At 50.0% G+C, this 24,069-nt stretch overlaps 1 protein-coding gene across 1 annotated transcript in view; it reads left to right on the top strand.

Annotated features, from left to right (window-relative positions):
* PIGT (phosphatidylinositol glycan anchor biosynthesis class T) overlaps window positions 1-24,069 on the top strand; it is a 253,569-nt gene that overhangs the window by 138,903 nt on the left and 90,597 nt on the right. The window contains exon 9 of the mRNA XM_085618986.1: window positions 6,205-6,405. Coding sequence (XP_085475112.1) covers window positions 6,205-6,405 — 201 coding nt within the window. The remainder of the gene's footprint in view (window positions 1-6,204; window positions 6,406-24,069) is intronic.

Raw genomic sequence — 24,069 nt, 5'->3', positions numbered from 1 at the left:
CAGAACTACTGGGTAGGCTCCTCTCCACAAGAATTGACCTTCATGGCCAAATGTTTACACTGGCTAACCTCTATGCCCCGAATGACCATCAAGAAACCTTTATTAAAGACGTCATAGGCCTCATTCTTGCTACCCCAGACATCATTATAGGAGGGGACCAATTAGATCGCTCCACTCAGACGGTAGGACAAAACGAGGCTCTCGCCTCTACATGCACACACTAGCTTACGGACATAGAACTAAAGGATGTGTGGAGACACTGCCACACTTCCACGAGGGACTATACCTCCTTTTCTGTTGCCCACCAGACCTAATGTTGCCTTGCATCACTTCCGCAATTTCTGTGGTAGAGATCGGGGTAACTGCCCTCTCTGATCACTCTCCCATCACTCTCAGATATGCCTTTCCTAGCACTGCACCTTCTCCTCGCTCATGGCGCCTCAACCATAAATTGCTCACCTATGAGAAGACGATCACTGACATCACGGCTGCTGTCCACTCCTTTTTAGCTACCAATGACACTCCTGACACCCCCATAGCCTTGTTGTGGGAAACACTGAAGGCAGTGATAAAGGGCCAATTTATTGCAATAGCTGACCATCTCAATAAAGGTAGACGTGAATCCCATGCTAAGATGGTGGCAAGCAGAAAGGACCTGGAGGAAGCGCATAAACTGTCTGGTTCCTTATCAGTGATGCACCAACTTACCCACAAACATCTTAAAGCTTTAGCTATGGGTAGAGTGGAATATGCCCTGTTGCGCATTAAACAAGTATACTACACAAGTGGCAATGAGGCGGGAAATTTACTGGTTCACTGTCTCTGCTCCCAAGCCATGCTGCAAAGGGTGGAAACTCTTACGAGTGTAGACTGTTGCGGAGTCCACCAGGATGGCTAATTGTTAACCCGCTGTGTGCTTATGACAAGCCCAGCTAGTCATGAGGCACAGTGGAGCTGTGCTCCCGCCACGGGGGATTTACCCCCACGGCAAAGGGGTTAAGGAGTTTGAACGATTCTATGTCGCCCTTTATAATGTGGCTGAGATGCAGCCAAATTAGATGAAGATATATCTCCAATGGAGGTCCTCATGGCCATACAACATCTCCAGCCAAAGACCCCGACCATAATGGGTACAGCAGCAGATTTTCATAAGATCTTTCGGCCATTGTTAGCTCCCATATTAGTGTGCCTTTATAACTCCTTTACTAGTACGGGAACTCTGACAGATACAATTCAATTAGCCACCATAACGGTGATTCCCACACCCAATAAGGACCCTGTACAGTGCTTCTCCTATCGTCCAATTTCTTTGCTCAACGAGGACGCCAAGCTTTTCACTGGGTTTTTAGCGCATCGTCTAGCCCCCTATATGCAAGGCTTAGTGAACCCTGATCAGACCAGATTCATACGAAAAAGAGGCTGTAGTGACAGTAAAAAACTAATTTGTCACCTATTGGATAAGGCGCAGCGCTCTCGTATTCGGGTACTTCTCCTTTCAGTCCATTTGGAGAAGGCCTTCGATCGGGTCCACTGGCCATACCTACCCTTGGTGTTAGAGAGGTGTGGCCTAGGCCGACCGTTCATCCAATGTGGTTATGTATTCCTTAGGGCATTAGTGAGAGTCAATGTGACCCTGTCTCAGCCCTTTAACATCTCTAGAGGCACTTGCCAGGGTTGTCCTTTAGCCTCATTTCTCTTTGCCCTATATATGGAACCCTTTCCTGAAAGACTTAGCGGAAACCGGGACATCACTAGCATTTCGTTGGGCAGCAGAGAGCATAAAGCGGCATTATACGCTGATGATGTCCTGCTGGTCTGATCGAGCCTGCACATCTCACTTCCTGCGGTAATGTAAGAATTGACCACTTTTGGATTGCCTTCTGGTTTTAAAACAAACTTACAGACGTCTTCAGCGCTCAGTCTTACCATCCCGAAGACCGTACTAGCACTACTGGAAAACCACTTCCCATTTGCCTGGGCTACACGCGGGATAGGATATCTGGGGTTACAACTTTATCCCACTCCTGGGCATATTGTTGACTGCAACTACGCTACACTGTTGGCTATCGCCCATGCAGACCTTTCTAATCGGAAGGGGCATGGTCTCTCTTGGTTTGGGTGCCTAGCCACAGTTAAGATGACGCTCTTACCGAAAATCCTATACATTATGCAGACGTTGCCGCTGCAACCCCCACAACTTGTACTCATTGAAGACTTCATTTGGGAGGGAAAGAGGGGGCATATGGCGAAGAAGCAGGCCTACCTCCCTCAGTCCTGGGGCAGGCTGGCTGGCAGGCTGGGAATTCCACACTTATCATGCTACTAACAGGCAGCGCAATTGCGCTGCATGGTGGAATGGTCTAGACCTAGCACCAAAAAACAGTGGTGTTTCATGGACCAGGCTGTGGCTGGCATCCATATTTGGAAGGTGCCATTGCCTTCGGGAAAACCACCGACAGACTGAAGTCTGTGTCACCAGTAATTCGGGCCACAATGGGAGTTGAGAAAAGGTGGAGGTCCTAAAGAAATTGTCTACCTCCATCTCCCACAGACACCTGTTATAGGGAACCCGGATTTTCCTCCAGTGTTGCACGGCTATGCAATCATCCGCCGGCAGGAAGCCAACTACAAGAGGGTGGGCGACTTTTTTGATGAGGGCCTCATGGACATTTCACAAATCTGAACTGCATATAGTCTTCACCCCGAGGCTTCCTGGCACTGCACTGCGATCCGACAATGTGACTCCCATCCTCTAATTCACCCACAAGCCGGTAGACTCCAAACGTCTTTTGAGAAATAGCTTCTTACATACTTATCTGACAAATGCCTTCTCTTGAGCATCTATGATTTTCTTAATGTAGCCCCAAGTCCTGCCAAATCGCCTGCACAGCGACGATGGGAGAGGGAATGTAAACACAAATTTACCACTAAAGAATGGAGCGATATCCTTCACCACTCATGCGCCTCTGCCCGTAATACCTCTAGCAAAGAGATGTTTCTCAAGATTACACATTACTGGTACTGTACTCCAGCTAGGGTTGCCCAATTGAAGAGGGGCGGGGACGGAACTTGCTGGAGGTGGGGTGGTCACCTTGGTACTCTTACCCACCTTCTTTGGCATTGCCCCAAGATACAACATTTTTTAATGGAGGTTTTGGCCGTGGTAGATGAGATCTTTGTTCGGTTTCTGAGTTCTGTCCTACGGGGTCTGCCGAATCCCTTGACATAGCGCCTAAAATCCTCAAAGAGTTGAGGTATTAAGTTAATGATTGGAGTTACCGAGCAGCTTCTGCTTGCCCGGTGGGGCTCTGGCGGAATCCCAATGAGCTTGGACTGGCGGCATAAACTGTGGGAACTAATGGATATGGAGAAACTAGCAGCAACCGTGACTAATACGTTGCAACACTTTGATAAAATGTAGGGTCCATGCATGCTGTATCTATCCGACAAATTCAGAGAATTGATCTGTCCAACCTATTTATGTGTCCTCAAACTGACACACCTCGAGCATGCCTCGGGCTGAGACACAGTGCCTACCCTCCCGTTGCCCTCGACTCCTCTTTATCTGATGTGAGTGTTTAACGCTGCCTGACAGATGTCTTTTCTTTATTCAGCCTGTATGGATCCTCCCCTATCCCCCCCTCCCTTTTGGATCCCCCCTCCCTGATTTGCCTTTGACTGTTTTGCCTGTTCTTGTTCATTAATGTCCCCAAAGGCCAGTAGTTGTAGTTGGGAATAGTTGTATTATCTGCTTTAAAACCATAAATGAGACACACACTCAAAAGAATCCGAGACTAATTTAGAAAAATAATACAGATTTGTATATATTTTTAGACACCAAAGTCCACGGAATGAGGTTAGTATTTTCAGTGATAGAATTTTTACAATAAAACAGTAAAATGCTCAAGCAACGTTTTTTGCGGTATGAGCCCTGAATGGGGTAAAGTTGTCTTATGGGAGAAGCATACACTGCATACATATACTTTCAAACGTTACTTGGGGTGCCTTGTGGGACCTAAGGTGGTTAGGGGCCTAAGTCCAAGAAACCATCAGCAATTTGGTTTTACCTGCCCGAGTGAGTCCAGGTGCAGAGGTGCTGGTCACTTTGGTTGCCCCGAGCGCCACGCGTTAAAGTCAATGGAGGAGTACCTGTAAAAGAAAGGCTGCAAGTGGGGACTCTGGGACAAGCCTGGCAGAACCCAAAGGAGGGCTCGGCTTTTGAGGGTCTTTGGGGCAAGGGGACACGGTTGGTTTACGTGAACTTGGTCTGTGGGGCTCGGGTGCACAGGTGTTTTGTCTGGCGGGTCACTTGTGTTGGAGGCTCGCACTTTACCTGGGTGACCTGGAGAGGGGAAGAAAACAGAACAGCAGTGCCACTCTGGGTGCAGGCATTGTTGATCCTGAAGTCCCACGTCAGCAGGTTGGCTTTGGCGTCCGTGATGTCCGGGCTAGACATTCAACAAGCCTTGGTTGCGAAAGATGCTCCGGTACCCAGGGTATTGGTGCTGTAAGGCTCCTGGAGGGCCTAGCCACTCAGAACTTGCTGGAGAGATGGGACTGACCTCAAAGATCACAGTGATCTCCTCCTGGTGAGATGCTCCCTCGGTGGACCCGGTGGTCAGCAAAAATGAGTACTGGACAAGTGCGGTCAGTGCCTGCAGCTGCAGGGGAATGGCTGCTCCACCCTAATAGAGATGCTGCAAGCTTGTTGAAGTGCTGGACCGTCCTCCCAGACTTTAGGAGGATGCGCATCTTCTAAATGGGTTGGGTCTCTGCAATTGTCAGGACAGCAGCCAGGCATGGTTTGGCACCAATTTCGGAGCTGGTCCACAGTTCTTACAATGTCGGCTCTTCTTAGTCCTTCTTCGCTTCCCAAGTTGACCAATCTGAATTCCTGGTGTCAGGGGACCCCTATATTCTGAATCTAGTGGCGTTTAGGGAAGTGTAGGATAGTAGCCAATGGGCTACTCACCCCTGGGGTGAATGCACCACCTATAAAGACCCCTTACTATGGCGAGTGGACATATTCCTGACCCAGAGTTCCTAGTTTTACCAAATCCAAAATTGCAAAACCTTTCCTCGGCTGTCCACTTCAGTGGGCCCACCTTAGGAATGGGCCTAGCCTGAAAGTTTAAGACTGCTACTGACTAATTTCCCGTCTGTTCTGGTACCGAATAGGCCCCCTGGGTGGGGGGGTGGCATTCCTTAGGTCTAGGGGAAAGCCCTTGTCGCATATCAAATCTTCTGGCATTGTCATGTTAATACTATCCATCCTGCTGGCGTAGGGGTGATGACCTTCCGCCAGAGCACGCATTGTTTTTTACCTATGATACAGTGGGCTCTCAGCTACATGAGGTCAGTAACTCATCTGCGGTAGCCGGCTGGGAGGTACCAGTCTGCCAGCACTCTAGGGGACTAGTAGGTTTTTCAGGGGGCATCTCTAAGGTGTCCTCTGGACACATGTTACATACAATAAAGCTAGTACTGGCGTCAGTAAGTTTTATTAAGACAAAGTGTTTGATACCAAACATAAGTATTTTCAGTGCAGCCATCATGTTGTTGGGTAACTTAAGATGGCTGTCTGATCACTTGCAATATCTAGCAATAGAACTTGACATCACAGGGGCACATCTGCTCATGCAGAGGTTCTTTCACATATAATATACTGAACCCTGCCTTAGGGCTCTAAGGCCTGCTGTAAGGGTCATTTACATATAGTATATGGAGTGTACATTGGCAGGGCACACAGGGAGTGTGCCATGTTGTGTTTTCGGAATGCTTTGCACCATTTCACTCAACCTGCAGTGGTAGTCTGCATGCAGTTTGTGTGGGGATCCCTTGGGGTGGCAGAATACATGCAGTAGCCCTTAGGCACCCTCTTTAGTACCCATGCCCTAGGTACCAGGGATGTCATTTACTAGGTACTTGCATGGGTGCTAAAGTCCTTTCCAATTGGGTTACAATTAGATATTGGTTAGCAGAGACCCAGTGCACTTTCAGTCAAAAAACATCAGTACTAGGGCAAAAATGGGGGGGGTCTAAAAGGGCACTTTCCTACAAGACTCTGGAACATTTTCTTTGTAGTAGAATTACTATGCCCTCTGAAATGTTGATGTGTCTATGCTTTAATTTTCTGCCCTCTGTTTAAGTACAAATATATGTCTATAACCAGAAAAGCACAAAATTGGATTTTATTTCTTTTAGTTAAACCACAACCACCCATACTCCACGCAGAGAGGTATGTGAGCGGATATGGCCTTCAAACAGGGGAACTCAACACTGTGATTTATAACACCCACCCAAAGCGAGCTTTCCCAGTGATGCTGGTTGAGAGTGTACCTTGGTATCTTCGATTGTACATCCATACCTTGACCATTACTACCAAAGGAAAGGACAACAAACCAAGTAAGAATCTCAGTTCCTGTCTTATTGTGTTTTTTCCTACTAGCAATTATGTATGTATTTTTTGGTGTTTTTAATTTGCTTTGTGTCCCATACAGACTACTAGAAACTGAATAAGTGAAAAAGATTGGCTAATGGAACTTTATAGGAGGGATAGGTGAAACGTGAGGAAAAACGCTAAAGGATACTTAATACAAATACATTGGTAGAGTTGACAGGAAAGAGAGTTATGTCAATGCAAGTATATATTCGTCAAATTCATAAAAACTTGTCAGAAGGATTGGCTTTTGACGCTTCTCAAAATTTGCAGATGTCTTATTACACAGAAGGCCCAATGCATTTTGTTCCATTGATTCACAAGATGCTGTATCTGTAGTGTTACTGGGCAACGGCATTTCTTGTGATTTTGCTTTTTCTGCTGTATCTTAGGTTATGAGTGGGTGTATTATGTTAAATCGGCTTGCTGGGTTATTTGAGGCCATGTGATCAGTAAGCTTTGTTAATTACTCACAGTATTTTGAAAGTGATTCACTTCTCAATAGGGAGCTGAGAGGAAGCACTGCAGTGTGATAAGACTGCAAGGAGGTTCTTCTCTGATGAGTCAGAATACACTTAGCTTGGGGATGATGGTTTCTGTTGTATATCTTAATACCTTTGTTACATGGCAGTGCTTACATTTAGAAAAAGGTCAGGTGCCCAAATGTTTTCTTTAAAGGCACAGTCCACTACAAGGGCTGCCCACTTCCACCACTAGCACCAGTGAGTGATGGAAAGTTGAGTTGGCCTTGGCAGAATTTCAAATGGCAAAATGCTCTGAGCTGTGATTCTGCTGACTTCACAGTGTTAAATTTGATGCAGTTCTTTTCTTTCTGTCCTTAGAGTATAGTTCAGAACACCCTGGCTCCTGCAAGGCTGCAGCTGCATGGGAAGGTGGCTTAGGCAGGTCTAGTGGGTACTGGCTGGCCAAGGCACACATTATCGATACATTTCAAGTGCCCAAGCCTGAAGCTGTATGATCCATGGTAAACCAGGCCAAATGCAGCCAAACGTGGCACTGGAATTGATGTTTTTAGGCAAGCATCATGGCTAAGGTTTTCTTCCATCTTTGGGGTGTCACATGACTTGCCCTAGCAAGGACTTGTCCTCTGTTTACATTTGCTTCTTTGCCTGACTTTCTTGGGGTAGCGTACTCACCTGCAAGTGTCCCAGCCCCCCAAAATAAGTGATAGTTTCTATACCTGTAAACACCAGTTCAAATTAAGTTCTGGGTACTGTGTCATTCACACAGGTCCAGTCCACTAATCTTCCCAAGTTTCAAGTTTATTTTTTTATTTATGTTAAGGAACTCCGAGGAGGTCCACAAAGTCTTAGAATACGTGTATGCCCTAAAATACAGATTTAAGAAATATACCGAAAATGCAACCTTAAGTTCAAAAATACATAAAAGCTACCCCGACAGTGGGCGGAGCAAACAAATAAAATGTCCAATATTTAAAATTGCATATTAAACAATTTCCCAGTATACTACAGGGTATTGCACTTAATGCTCACTAGTGCAAAATGTGCAGACTTTATAAAATAAATAAATTATATAAGAACACAATAGCAGCAGCAGAACCAGGAATATGGGTGAACAAGAACAGTATATTGTACTTAAAGGTACATAAAGTGACTATCGTGCCACAAGTGCATAATATTCCAACACTGTATAATGAATACAATATATAAAATACATTAGCAGCAGCAAGAGCAAGATGTAGGTGACTAAGGGAGGCAGTAATCCAGCTAGAATCATTCACAACCACAGTCTCATTCAGACTAAAACATCATTTATACAGCTTTAAAAAGCACTTTAAAAAGTTAACAACTCTGTAACAAAACATTTCATTCGACACGGCCTTCCATCACATTTTAAAAAAATATTTAGAAACATTAATCAGTTCTGTTCCATAAAGCAGATAGGCTGGGATCTTAGCTCGGTAAACCTCTAATGAAAGTGCAAAATGCCTTCACCCAGTAGCCCTATAAAATGCGCCCAAGCATTTAGCCTGAAAATTGGCTTTATTTATGTTATTTTCTTTCTGAGCTTTTTCACTTAAGTTTCCGCACACTAACTTCCCCAAAAAGTAATATGACTTCACGATCTCTAGCTTTGGAAGACCCAAGGAACATATAAAATTGCAATTTTCAGCTTTTTTTCCTCCTGTGAAAGCTGACAACCTTACTTTTAGATACATTAGTTTTTACTTTTAGATGCATTAATCTTTAAATAGTGGGCATCAGAAAATTGTTTTAGTGCCAGCAGATGCCTATGGAGCCCTTTTGGGGTAAGATCAAAAATGTTTATATCATCTGCATTGAATTAACACACAATAGACTTTCCCCCAATTAACAGAGTGATACCCTTGCTCCGGGCTAAATGATCAGGGAGGTCCACAATGTATAGGGAGAAAAGAAGAGGTGCAAGCAAGCACCCTAGTTTTAACCCATTTAGGATAGGAATGGCTTGAGACAAGCCCCTATCCCCACCCAAAAGAACTCTACACCAGGAATTGTTATGGAGGGAAAGAACTAAATCTAAAAGGGTACTCGGTACACCCAAACTTAAAAGCTTATTCCACAGCATAGGGCGATCAACTTTGTCAAATGCTGTGGAGAAGTCTATAAAAGCTGCATATACCACTCCCATTCTAGTTAAAACATATTTTTTATTTATTATCTGCTGGGCGGACATATTATCAATCGTTCCATGCTTACTTCTAAACCCTATATGCTCTTTCACCCAATCATTAATCTGGGTTAATAAGCATTTAGCAAAAACTTTACACACCTCATAAAGGAGGGAAATCTGACGGTAATTATCTGGTAATTCATGATCCCCTTTTTTTATAAAGTGGTACTAGAACACTCCCTGTCCATGAAGGGTGGATTTTTTTTGTTTCATAGTAGCGTTTCAAAACCAGGCAAATGATTTTACTTCGAAGGGGACCGCATTGTTTTATAACAGAAATAGGGATTTCGTCAGGGCCCATCGCGGCCGAAGTACGCATTCCACTGATTGCAAGCTCCATCTCTTTTTCAGAAGGAGGATCATACAAATTGAAATCCCCTTTTACTGAGGATTTGCTTACATCTCCCTAATTTGCTGCATATAGGTCCTGAATAAAATTGAACCATCTAGATGCTTCTATAGCTAAGGGGGAAGATCTAGCTCATGTTCCACAACCCTCTGCGACTAGCGCCCAAAAGGTTCTAGTCTGGCCTTTTCCTGCTAGTTCCCATCGTTTAATCTAGAGCCTACCTATCCCACTCTTCTCTCTTCAAACAGGATTTCAGTCGAATCCTCCTCCTTTTTAACAGCAACACCCTACCTTTCGGAGTCATAATCTAAATATTGTTCCCTAAATAGGGCATTTATTTCCCTGTTTAACATAAGAAGAGGGTGCGGGATCCCCTTCCATCTCCTCGCAGGATTTTTTGATTAAAATAATTAACTAACTGCTTTATAAAAGTATTACAACTTTCAATTTAATTTCCTACCCAACCAACCAGTTGATCAAACAAATTCTCTAGAATATCTCTGAGGCCCAAATTCGTCCTTTAAACCCTGTGAGTTCTCCATGGTTTTTTTTACATCATACCTGGTAATGTCTCCATCAAGTGTCCAGGAACTATTAAGGATTTTGTCAAAATTCACAGAAATGATTAAAAGATTATGATCACTGAGTAGGGGGTCTTTGACTTTTAGGTGACCCAATAAATGGAAAGAAGTACATCCTACCACCACATAATCCTGAATTGACGCTCCTGCTGGGGCTTTATGATTAAATGCTGCAGGGGTGTACGAGGTAAGCCTCCCATTCGCTATAACACAATCAACTTTTTTCAGCTGAGTCAATAATATTTTTCCTCTCTTATTCGTTCTTACTTTAAGGGGAAAAAGAGCTGGGGGTCTGTAGTGCCTCCTCTTTTTCCACCACCATAATTGTTCTGAAGCAAAATTAGATATTTTGCAATTTAGGTCCTCTACCATAATTATGTGTGGGGCATGGTCCTTATCAGAAACTTTTTTAATATAGAAAAAAACTCTCCTAAAAGCATCATAAGAGGCCTCTGGAAGGATATAGGTGTTTATCACTTGTAGGGGGGAAACCTTTGCTCTCCTCCGAGGTTAAACAGGGTTAAAGCCATAAATAAATTACTAGGGTCTTTATTACACTCCTACCTTCACTGAATTCTATTAGACAGCAGACATGCCCCTCCCTTCACATGCTCCCTCTTTTAGGGTGTTGCTTTACAATCTAAAATAATGAAATGATTCCATGCCAATTCCTCCGTGCACCCGGTCTCCTGGAGACTGACTTCATCAGCCCCTAATGAGCTCAAATAATGTAGCTCCTCCCTGCTGTTCTTTATTCCTGCCGTATTCCAGGATATAATCTTTAGCTCATTGCTAAATGGATGGTTGTTGAAAGTGGCTACTTCGGCTCATCGTCATGAAAACCTTGTGCCGGCAGGGCAAAGATTCCCTAATAGATACCTGTATGCCATGCTTGCCAAAGTGGATTTTTATCTCCCTATAATCATTTGGAAGCCCCTCACTAAGACATGGGGCCCGGGTGGTGGTCTGCTATCCATGACATGCTACCCATCCCATTCTAAAATTGGGAAGACATCAGTCCCCTTATATTGCGGACATTCAGAACATTTTATAATCAAGTTTGCCTTAAGTTTGGAACTAAAAATTGCCCTTGATTTAAAACCAGATCCAAGGGTTATAGGGAAACCAGATTAATGTCACTACCTTGACACTTCTGGCACAAAGGGACCCTCTTTGTACCTGGATCCAAGAAAGGAGCAGCCATCGGATTCCGCAGCGGCATGCAGTGAAGGCGGGACACGTGTTCCTCTACTAGTCCTGCGACAGGCCCATCAGCCAACGCATTAACTAGACCAGAGTCAGAGACCATGGCTTGTTCAGTTATTTGAAGTATTTTCATTGTACCCTCTGCACTCTGTGAGGCCTCCGTTACCTCTTTAAAGCATATTTTTCTTTGACTCTTTTTAGCACATCTCCGGAGAGTTTATTTTCTTCTTGCCTCTTCGCTATTTCTTTGACTCCACAACCTCTGCCTGAGATGGACTTGGTTCACCATTATTTAACCCCGGCTTGGACCGAGATTTAAAGATTGGGAACACATCCTTGTCTCCACCCTGGGAATTTCCATTCATACTCTTCGTGTCAGAAATGGTATTGAAGATACTTTTTATGAAATCAGCTGGCCTCAGGGAATGTTTTTTTTTTTTTTTTTTTTTTTTGAAAAACCTTTATTGATATTCCAATCAATTACACGTATGGGCCTACAACTTCCGGGGCCGGCCGCTAAACAGTCAGAATAACAGAAAGCAATTCTATCACAGTCAGCACCTCGGGGAGCAGAATCTCGACGCTAGCATACTCTCAGTCTCTGAACGGCCCAATTAGGAGATCAGGATAATAAAGGTTTACATTTTATAATAGAAGAGGATGGAAGGATCAGGTGCCAAACAGTTTCCCAGCAGCGAAAAATGGCAGGCCGAATGATGAACGTAAACAATAAACAGCAATGGCGCTGAGACAGGAAGTTCAGGATGCAGAGGAATATCACGGCCATTTGCGCCTGCAACCCCCTGCCCTAAGACCCAGGAAACCCCACGGAAATTATGGCACTCAGGAAACAGCAGTGATTAACAACAAAGGAGGTCTACCATGCTGATCCCAGAAAAAAGCAGAGAAGAAGAAGAGAAGAAAAGGAGGCCATGGAAAAAAAGGGGTTAAAGACTAAAGAATCCCCTCCCCCAACCCCCCACCCTGCACCTCTGCAGATGAGTACGGCCCCCCCCCCCCAGCAGTGTGCCTGTCGCCCCGGAACCAGACCCGAAATATAGAAGAAACAGAGAAAAAGGAGTAGGAAAAGAGCCCCCACCAGATGGGGGGGTAGAGAGAGTATTAATAAACTGGAGGAGGGCCTGCAAAACTTGCCCCCGGCTTCTCCCTCCCGCACCATATGTTTTCCCGCAAAGCATACAATAAACAACACAAAATCGACCCTGTCTAAGAAAGGAAGGAGCATTACGCATTTCGTACACTAACAGTTATGCCGTGAGAGCACACAACTCCCGAGTCCGCCCTCCTATTAGATGACCACCTCTGAAGGGTCAGCCTCATCCTTGGCCACTCTTTGCAAACCTACCCATGCATACCCCTCGACCCAGTGCCATGTCCAATGTTGCCAGGAAGAGAAACGTCCAATAAAGATCAGGAAGCGACATACACAGGTAGGGTAGAAGGCTCTGAAGATCGACACAGTCAGCTCTATGGAGGGTCGTCTTTCCCAGTACTGACCCAGGATTCACACTGCACACCAGGTCCAGGAAGGCAGAATCAGGCAGAGCAGGCGACCGTTGCTTGGATATTGCCTGAGTCGCCGGAGGCCGTGCACGGGACAGGGCCACCACCCCCCACTCAGGTCCAGAACCTCCGGAACAGACCAGATCCACAGCCAGCTGATCGCACGTTAATATACTGTCCGGAGTGTCCAGGTGTGCGCTATTCACAGGGGCGGCCACGACACTGTCCTCCCGTGTGCAGTGCAAGAAGTCCCAGCGTACCTGGGGACAGGCAGGCCGCAACTGTTCCAACGCTGATGTCACTCCATCGAGCTTACCACCCAACACCCGGGCGCCGTGAACCAAGGCGGAATGAAGGGCGCCGAGAGCTTTGAGAAGGTCACCGTACCCCAGTACAGCTCCCGGGGTTCGCTCCGCTACGCTCCTCAGAGTCGCACCCTCCCAATCCTGCTGCAACCCAGTGTACAGGATGGTGGACACTGTCCTATCAAAATGGCCGCTGGGTAGGTCCAAACCAGATCGGGACCGGGACTCAGGCACAAGCGCCTCGGGTTCCATGTCACTGGAAACAGGGTTCCGGGGGCAGGCAAATAATGTGTCCGGTGTGTGGTCACGGGCCACAGTCGTCCCCACCACGGACCAGCGCCCGCGAAAATCCGGGAGCAGCCCGCAAGAATCGGGGCGAGTTACGGGCGGCGTCCGGGCAGCTCACCAGCGAAGGCTGAGGCAATCGCCGGAGAGTCTTGGAGTTGCCACCTCAGGCACGCACCCGTTCCGCTACGCTTAGCGGTAGGAACGACCACGGCGAAACGTAGGCCGATATTCGCACCACTCCGGTTGTCCGACCGCACCCAGTCACCAAAGGCCGCTGTTGTTGCACTGCCGCCCGGCCATGGTGTCCACTCGAGGTCCCGGTTCCAGGGTTGCACAGGCCGCAAACTTCAGTCGGACATTTCTCCGGCGGTACCGCTGCCAGAAACTTCGGGGTCACACGATCAGTTGCCGCTCGCGTTCACAAACCCGGGCAGATAGCGCAGGCTAAGGATCTCATGCAGGATATCCGTGCGGGGTGTGGTGGTTCACGGAGCCGGGAGCCTACGCTGCCATCCCGGTCGCCATCTTGGCTCCTCCTGGCCTCAGGGAATGTTGAACAATTTTAGAAAGCTTCTTACATTGTGGTTTTCCTGCCTGGGAGCCAAAGTTGATTTGACAGCGAGCCTCTTTTTGATGAATCCTTCTACCAGGCATCGAGTCCCTTCCGTTTCCACTGGTTCTGCCCGACCAATATCCTTTACCTTTTTGCTGCTTGCCTTTTTTTTTTTTTTTTTTTAAAGATCTTTATTGAGAGATACACAATACACAGCTGACAACCTACAACCCAGTGGGCCGGCAGCGGAGTAATCTTATATGTGCAGCCAAATAACACAGCCCTGTGCCGTCAACCCGGGGGTACGGCGGCGTGAATAAACAGGTGTATCACATTTTAGGGAAGAAGGACATATGTCTCAGGTCTTAGTTTCTCTTAGAACCACTTTTAACACAAGCATGTGCCCCAACAGGCGTAAACGTGTCTAACAGTCAAAACTCCCCCCCCCCCCCCCCCACCCTTCCCAACTAACGGTCCACACTGTACGCACTGTAGACCTTACTGCCCGGTGGTGCGACCTACGCATCACTATCTTAACCCTCGGAGCGGCAAGAGCAGCTGCTTGCCTTTTCCCTTAATATTCATAAAAGCCTTTCTAAACAAAATAGGGAGGTTGAGACCTTTATCCCTTGGTCTGGAGGATGACAAGATTGTATACCACTTACAGCGAGGTCAGGGGTTACAGAAAGATGAGATATCAAGGAAGAATGATACTTCTGAAAAGATGTAATCCCGTACAAGCGGTCAAAGGCGGTGTCCCCACAGACTCCGTAATCTTACTTTTATCTTGTAAACCATATCTCCTGCTTATGTCCAAATCCAGGTAAAAGTAAAATCATCATCCCAAGCTTTTGCAGTTGTTTGGGAAGAGGGGAGCTCTTTGAGGGCTTATATGAGGAATTTCCACCACCGTGGAGACTAGTATCTGGGGCCTCATGGTGGGAGAGGGGGAGAAGGGCATTTGGGGGTTGGCTAAAGGTACCCCCTGGAAGTTGTATAATATCCTTCTGCAACAGAGACCACTCTTTCCCCTCAGGGCCCGACCCCCCAAAACCGTTAGAATCCACTTTGACATTAGGTCCCCCATATGTCTCCTTGATCACATTTGGCTCCTCTTGTGATACTGTTTCTTTTTCCCACAGGATGACTATCCCTTTCAGCATCGTAGCGGCAGCAGCTTTACTCCAGAGTGGATTTGATTTAGTTTTTGCACAGGCCTTACCCTGAAGCAAACTAACAGATCTCTTTTTTTTTTGCGGTCATTATCTTTGGAGGCTTCACGTCCTAAAATCTTAGCCTTTATTGACGCTTTCCAAACTTAGATGCTGATATTACAAAGACGTCACAGAGCAACTCTAACCAATGCAAAGGGCGACTGGAGCGTAGTTGCATGATGCAGACAACCGATGATTTAAGCCAGGGGACCCAGGATTAGCACAGGGAGAAGCAGGACAGCAAACCACCCCACACCCTAGAAAGGCCACTTCCGCCGCACACCGCTATCATCCCTTTGGCAGTGGTAGCCATACTGGCTGCTGCACCAGGACGCTTACCCACTATCTGTGACTTTTCCACACATTGAGACCATATAATATGGACTGTCGTATAGTCAAGAAACCACCTTGAAAAAGTTATAGGTCTCCAGCAGCCTCCTATAGCCTCTAGCAAGCTCCAAAAATTTCCTGGTGTTTTCCCAGTATTCCTAGCAGCCAGTCTGGCCACAGCTCCTGCTTCCAACACAGTGGGTGACTGCGACCATTAACAAAAATTAGCCTTAGGCAAGGACACCCCCCCCCCCCCACACACACACACACACAAGGGAGTGATCACACTTCTAGGCTAGGCCGGGCCAATGGCAGTGGGATAAAGCGAAACCAGCCAGCCAGCCACAAGGCTCAAATATAGTCCATATATAGCATATAGTCCCAACTGGCTCGGACGCGGGGCCCCACCGGCAGTATACAGGCACTTAGACCCGGGGGCCCTGGGTGCAGTATGTGAGACGCTTCGCACTGCCCCGGGTACTTAGAAGCTGTTGCTCTGGCAGCTTCAGGTAGCGTCCTTGAAACAGTACCGCACTGCGTACGGCTTTGGTAATTCTGCTGCCACAGCGCCCACCCAGGGACCGCAATTGCAGAGGGTCGGGACTTTTGGGTCCAGCTGCTGGAATTCCTGGCTTGCGGGACCAGCACAACTGCCAAACAGCGATGCCCAGCACGTTGCATTGGGGGTAGCGTCAGTACTCCGTTAGCACTCCATATTCCAGTGTTTGTGCCTCCAGCATTTGTGCGTTTTCTTCCAACTGTAACTCTTCTCAGGCTTCCACTCCACACAAACACACTAGCATTCTATCAGATCATCATTCTGACAGTCCCAGGCACCTACTCAAACAAATAGGGAATCAGGACACCCTGGACGCTGCAAACCTCCCTTTCTTGCAAAACAACAATATATAAGCTTTGGCAAAGCCAGTTGGTCAGGTTGCTAATGTCATACAGTTTGCTTTGCCAGGGCTTGTGACCAGCGGGCGGCCATTTTGGAATACTTTTTAGCATAAGTTATTATGACGTTACAAGTTGGACGGCTTGAAAGCAGTGTTTCAGTAATTTTTTTTTTTTGACAACACTTTATTGGCATTTATAAGGACACCGGGGAGCTCGTCCCCATACACGGTACCAATATGGATAGAAGAACAGTGAGAATTGGCATCCTTGTTCAACCCCCCCCCCTGGTCTGCAAAACATCAGACCCCCAAACCCTCCCCCCCCGCCCGCACATCACACCAGTACAGAGTCCAACACAAATATGAAACATTTCCTAACAGCATGTGCTCCATATTCTGATTACTCTCCCTCAATTCCTAGGGCCCGGGGCCCCGGAGGGGAAGCCACCGGGGCTCTGATTAGCCTCTCTATTGGGTCCAATGGCACTGCACCCTCCCGCACAGACAATACGATGCCCCGATATCGCGCCCATCTCTTCCAGACTTTACCATGCTTGGCCGGACAACCCCTTGCCAGGAATACCGCTTCTTCCGCGGACATGCAGCGATCCAATGCCCTCTTCCAGGCCTGAACCGGGGGCGGGGCAGAGGACTTCCAATGCTGGGCAATATCTCGCTTGGCCAGCATCAAACCCAGAAACAGGAGGTGTCGCTTATAGATATTGCCCCCTATCTCCTCGGTACAGTGCAACAGTGTTAAGCGGGGATCAGGGGGAAGCTCCCAACCCAGCACCCCCCCCAAGCAGGACAGAACCGCCTCCCAGAACGGGCGTAGCCGACCACGATCCCACACCGTGTGGAGAAATGTACCATCCCCGTCGCCGCAGCGAAGACACGGTGTTTCAGTAATTTTGGAACGTTAAAAATATCAACTCCTGCATACACAGGCACACATTTTTGATTTTTACCTATTATATCATTCTTGAGCACTCCAAGATGGCCAGCCTGTTTTCATGGAACAATAAAAAAAAAATGATTAAAATAAACACCTCAAAGATGGCTGCCCATGCTTGCACAATCCAGCTTTGACTGATTTTGCATTTTTTAATCCTTCTTTTCCATTTGACACTAAGCGTTTAGTAAAATATATATTTTTTAAACCTACTAATGTCCATCCATAACAGTAGTGCCTGCTAGGAATGCGACACTCTTGGAAGGAAGTTAGCAGTCTGGTAGAAGTGTTGGAGAAGATGACAGGCCTCTGCAAAACAAAAGAAGAAAAGGAAGGAAAAGAAGTAAATAAAAGGGATCACTGGCCCATGTGCCCTGGCGCTGATGTGCTTTGGCAAAATGCAGTCATTCACAGCGAGAGCAGCCAGCCAATTTCTGAAGTGAGCTGGTCTGTTTCCTTTGCTGTATTCTGTGTTGGGTCATAGCAGGAAGTTTAGGAGACAAATGGATAAAGACCATCCCAATTTCTTTTTTTTTTTTTTAACATGAGTCTGGCGCGGCAGCAAAATCTGTTTCAAATCCCAGACCTAAAAAGGCAATATTGGCACATGTTTTTATAGACACCCACTCAACAATTAATCCATTCTAGCATGTCTTGGTCACACTCGACCAAATAAACTTCCTGCACTCACCACAGTAAATCTGCAACAGATTTAGGAAACCTTGCCGCACATCTTGCCATGAGGCTTCCCAAACTTCACATCAAACAAGTCACAAAACAACATACAGCTGTAATTCTCACATAGGGGTGGCCCAAGGCCTAAAAGTCTTGTGAACATATCAGACATGAGGTTCTGTCACCTAATATTTGCCACACTTTCACACATTAATACATGCAGGATAACTAGGCGCTGACTAGTAGCCATGCGACTGTCAGTGCTCTGATACCTCAAGCCTCCTTAAAAAAAAAAGGACACTCCCCGCCATTCCCAAGTTTGCACAAGCACAGCACAAGTCAACATTGATGGAAAGAGTAGCCATACTATATAAGATCTACTACAAAAGAAAATGTGCTTGACCAGCCCAACAAATCAACTGTCATCGCTAATACACACATGTAGAAAGGTGGAATCTGACTATATGGTTGCCCCAACTTTTTGCCTGGTATTTGGATGGGTTTTGACTAGTCTGGCTGGGATTCTGCTATCCAGTACCCCAGCCTATCTGCTTCCTCCCTAAAACTGATGTGAGTACCCTAGGTACATTCCAATTGGATACTGAGGACACCCTACCAGACCCTTGTCGATGGTACCCTAGGTACCCAGGGCATGGGTCCCTCAGAGGCCTACCAGGGGCTGCAGCACTTATTGTGCCACCCCTGGGACAGCCATGCCAAATGACACCACCAGACCACTACTGTAGTCTGGGCAAGGTGGTGCTTGCACCCCCTTACAGGGATACAGGTACCCTGTATCCCACCTATGTACAACACATGTATTCTCATTGGTCACCCCTCAAGCAGGCCTTGCTAATCCTACAAGGCTGGGTGCTGAGATATGTTTGAGGGGGGACCCCTACCTGAGTAGGGCCCCTCTGCAACCCTCGTAAAAACCATTGCTGGGTGGTCTCGCCGGGCAATGGCGTGAGACGTGCGCTGCTTCTGCTCCGGGCCGCCGCTGGGGTCATTTGCATTCTTTAAGCGGTTCCCCTGCAGCGATCAGGTCCGGACTAACGCCTGAGTGCGGCTGAAGGCGAGGGGCTCCTGACGAGGGGCTTGGACGCGACCCGAGACGGCGGAGGGCTCGGGGCGCTGAGACGGCGGGGTGCTGGAGATCGCTGTCCCGCCCGCCATCTTGCATTTCACCTGCTGCCCGCTCCCGGCAACCAGCGCCGGATATCTGCGGCGGGGGAGAGAGTGGAGGCCCAGTGGATCCGGCGGAGTTCGTCGGGGTTGACCCCCGTTGCTTCGGAGCTGCCCTGAGGGGTCGTGGGCCCTGGACTGACTGGGACATCGGTCCTGGGGTTCCTGCGGACGGCGTTGCGGAGTAGTGGCCGCCATCTTCCCCCGGCCTGGCCTTCCCGCCGGCCGGACTGCTGAGGGCGCGGAGTGGAGAGGCGGCGGATGGTGACGCGCCAGCTGGGCCCGCGACGACAACGGCGACTACAGAGGTGAGGCGGGACCCGAGGCCCGTGAGGAGACCCGGGCTGTGAGACACGGCGCTGCTTCACCGGAGCAACAGGGCGCTGCGAGGGAGAACCTGCCCGCCATTTACTGTGACAGGAGCGGCCGAGGCTGGGCGGCAGGGTAGGCCCCTGAAGAGAACTCGGCGGAGGGGCGGGCCTGGATCGCTGGGGGCCCCCGCAGGACTATCGGTGGTGGTGGGGGCCTCTGGGGCCTTACCCGGAGGTCGGTTGCCTTGCTTGCCTTGCCCCTGGTGATTGGCGGTGCGGGGCAGGACGGAGCGGAGTGAAAAACCCGGGGAGCCGCGGCGCCCCTGGCCCCCCTGAGACGGCCTGATTCCGGTGGTGTGGCGGTCCTGGGAGCCCTTCGGTGGGATGAAGAGTGGCCCTGAGGTGGGCGGCTGGAGTCTGGGGACTGGCTGAGAGCCTGCTTTGGACCTCTAGTTGGTGGAGACCAGTGCCCTGGAGCTCCGACCTGCGGCTCCTGCGGTCGAACACGGGGCGGCCCCGGGGGTCACTGGAGGCCTGCTACGCTTTTGCTGGGACCATTGGTCGACACCGGAGATCGGAGGAGCGCCCTGCAGCCGACTACTCTACTACGCTGGCCCTCGTGGGCTGAACCGCGACGGAGACCCGCAGTGACACCAGCTTGTGCGCAGTGAGTTGTTCCTTGGGGGGGTTGCGGGCCCTCATCCTTTTGCTCACCTTGCTTACACTGGGGCCTTGCGCAGGGGCTTTGAGCCCGCAGGCGAGAAGACTGGGGACTGTGGAACACTGTGGGGCCCTGGACTGGACTGAACTGGGGGTTGGGGCATAGGTTGGTCCTGTGGCTGCTCAGACGCGGGGTACTGTGGAGACCCTGCCGACTCAAGGGCGCACGGTGGTGGCCCGTGGAAGGGTCCCTGAAGGAGAGAAGTCGCCGGGCCAGTGCGTCTAGACCTCGGCCTCATCGAAAACGATTGGCAGACTTGCAGCATGACGCGCACGAAGGCCGGAAAGGAGCCCCCGGCGACCTCCAAGGATGCCTCGGTTGCTGACCTGTGGGGAAAGTCCGGAGCGGCCTCGTCGGGAGGGGGTGCTGCCGCGGAGCCGGTCACCCAGTCATTCATGGCGCTTTTCATGCAGGAACTCAAGTCGGAGATTGGGTCCCTTCGCACTGAAGTCCAGGCCTGCGTCAAGGACCTCCGGAAAGAAGTGGGAGACCTGGGAGACCGCGTAGACGACATGGAGAAGACCCTGGACGCCCGCACGGAGGACCAGGAGCACCTCTGGCAGCGACTGCCGACCCTGGAGGAACAGCACGTTGAGCTCCAGATCAAACAGGAGGATTTGGAAAATAGAGGGCGCCGCAACAACATTCGCATCAGGGGTGTCCCGATTGGGGCTGAGGGGGACGATATAATGACATTTGTGGCGGACATGCTCCAGGAGATCCGCGGGGATGATGACGTTTCGCCGCCAGCCTTGGATCGGGCGCATAGGGTCTCGGGGCCGCCTGGGAGACACGGACTCATCCCTGACATCCTGACGAGGGTCCACTTCTTTGTAGAGAAGGAAGCGATCCTCAAAGCAGCCAGAGACAAACCTGACATCCTGTATAAAGGCATGCATGTTCAGCTGTTCCAGGACCTGGCCTCCACAACCCTCCGGCGCCGCAGGGACTTTCGGCCCGTCACGGACAAACTGCGGGAGCTCCACATCCGCTACCAGTGGGGCCACCCCTTCGCTCTCATCTTCCAGTGGGAGTCCAAACGCCGAGTGCTCCGCTCCTACCGGGAGGCGGCCCAGCTACTCCAGATCCCGGACTCCCCATCAGCTAGTCCGACGAGGCGCTCTGTGAAGGCTCGTGGGGCTCCTTTGAAACCGCAGTGGTCCATGGTGCGCCATTCACGACATCCTTCTTCTCCGGATGGCAGCAGATCGTCACGAGATAAGCAAGACATTATCAAACATATTAAATCTCTAGAGGGCGGCTCGCCGCTGGCGGGCTCTCAGGTCCCGCCCCATGAGTGAGACCCCCTGGGGTGGTCGCCACACCGGGCTGCAGGCGCTCTTCCTGGGAGTGCTCACGATCTTCTGGGCCAGTGGCTGCTTTGGTGGCTACACTTTTCCTGCTTCTGGCGCCCCGCCGGGGCGATGCGATTGGACCTGCCTCTTGCTATGCCGTGCATACCTACCGGAGAGGCGGTGGCCCGGAGCGGGCTCTTGGTGCTGTGATTTCTTGGCTGAGCGATGACAAACCCCCACGCCTATCCATGGGAGAGTGACATCTCTGGGACAGCCTGTGCCACGCGGCCTGGCTACTCCCTAGACTGGAATAGGACATGTTGGCCATGTTGGCCGGTTCAGGACACATGTGGTTTTCCTTTGTTTTTCCCTTTTCTTCTTCCCCACCTTTGGCGCCCTTCTGATGGGGGGGGGGGGGGGAGTACTGACATGTGTGGGTGTGGGAGGGTCAATGCATGCGGAGGGGATCTGGGACTATGGCTAGTGAGCCGTGCTGGAAGGTCCTTTCCCTTAATGTGAAGGGGCTCAACTCGCCCAACAAGCGTCGCCAAGTGTGGCGGTACCTCCTGCTTCAAGACCCTGACATAATTCTCCTCCAGGAGACCCACCTTCTCAAGGTTGATGTCACCCGCATGGCGCACCCTCGATATCCTAGGCAGTTCTGGGCCTCGGCGACCACTAAAACGGCGGGGGTGGCTATACTCTGCCGGGCAGGAATTGAACCGGGGGCGTCCAAGGTGCTTAGAGACAGCGAGGGTAGGTTCTTGAAGGTTGAGGTCAAGAGGGGTCATCGCATGCTCACCTTATGTAATCTCTACGCTCCCAATCAGGGTCAGGACCTTTTTCTACGCCGGCTGATCAGGGACCATCTAGACCAGGTCACTACGGACCTCATAGTTGGGGGTGATTTCAACCTGGTGTGGGATGCGGAGCTAGATCGCTGTGGGGGGGCCTTCCACGGGGTGGGGGCCATGTCTGCGGCAGTGAAGAGCTCCCTTAGCGCCCTCAACTTAGTAGACGTCTGGCGCTACCACTCCCCTGGCCTGCGCGATTACACATACTATTCACATGCGCACCGTTCTTACTCCCGGATAAACCTGATACTTGTCTCTCACTCCCTGCTCAAAGACACTATCTCGGCGACGCACTCTAGCATCTCCATTTCGGATCACGGCCATGTGGAGCTGCGTTTTCACAAACGTGGTACTGGCCCCCCGCATTCGTGTCGCTGGAGGTTCCCGGAACACATACTCAGGGACCCGGTGGACAAGGAGGAAATACAGGAGGCTATTTTAGCCTACTTTGCTTCCAATGATCTCCCGGGGACCCCCCTCCTGTGGGATGCCTTCAAGGCTACTATTCGGGGTACCCTCACTGCTATCGCAGCCGCGAGAGCATGAGAGGCTCGCCTCTACGAGCATAAACTCGAACGGGAGGTCAGACTGCTCGAGAGAATGGACCACGAACGTCCGTTGATGGTACACAAGCGCAGGTTGGCTATCCTTCGAGGCCAGCTGCGAGCCCACAGAACGAACAAGGCGGAGCGGGCCTTACTGGCACTTAAGCAGCGGTACTATACAGGGGGCGACAAGGTGGGTGCCGTGCTGGCGCGACGCCTGCGCACGTGGGCGGCCAAGACCCACATCGCAAAACTGCAAAGGGCGGATGGATCCTGGGCCACTTCGGAGTCGTCTAAGCTCCAGATGTTTCACGACTTCTACGCAACTCTCTATGCTACTGACCCCCCCGCGTCGGACTTGATTGCCTCCACCATGGAGGCCTGTGCCTGGGAACCGCTAAGTGAGCGCCAGTCGGGACTTCTTGAGGCCCCCATCACTTCAGAGGAAATGGCGAGCGCTCTGCGTGATCTCCCACTGGGGAAAGCGCCTGGACCAGATGGGCTACCGGTATCCTTCTATCGTGCCTTCTGGCCACAACTGCAACCATACCTTCTGCGTCTCTTCAACTCGTTCGACGAGTTGACGGGCCCGTCGACCGATATGGCAATGGCGGAAATCGCTCTTATCCCGAAACCTGGGAAGGATCATACCCTTTGCTCCTCTTACCGGCCCATCGCGTTGCTAAACACAGATCTTAAGCTGTATACTAAACTCCTGGCTAAACGGCTTAGTGTCCACATGCCCAACTTTGTCGAGCTGGACCAGGTGGGGTTCATCCAGCATCGTCAAGGAGCAGACAACGTGCGCCGAATAGCACACATCGTCGGAAAAGCCAAACACTGGGGGATACCGGCGTGCCTGCTCTCGCTCGACGCGGAGAAAGCGTTCGACCGGGTGGACTGGCGGTTCCTCCGCGCGGTGCTCCAGAAGGTGGGTCTTGGCCCGAAGATGGTGGCGCGCATTATGGCTCCCTATCTTTCGCCGGTAGCTAGGGTGCGCGTGAACGGTCAGCTCACGCCGGCCTTCTCCATCTGTAGAGGTACCCGACAGGGCTGCCCCCTATCCCCACTATTGTTCGCTCTTGTGGTGGAGCCCCTCGCCATCATGGTACGCCGGTCCCCCGACATAAGGGGCATCTCCCTCCGGGG

The sequence above is a fragment of the Triturus cristatus genome, chromosome 7, assembly GCF_964204655.1.
Source record: "Triturus cristatus chromosome 7, aTriCri1.1, whole genome shotgun sequence".
Taxonomy (NCBI): Eukaryota; Metazoa; Chordata; class Amphibia; order Caudata; family Salamandridae; genus Triturus; species Triturus cristatus.
Note: the sequence above shows the minus strand (reverse complement) of the source record. Positions and strands in the feature narration are given on the sequence as shown.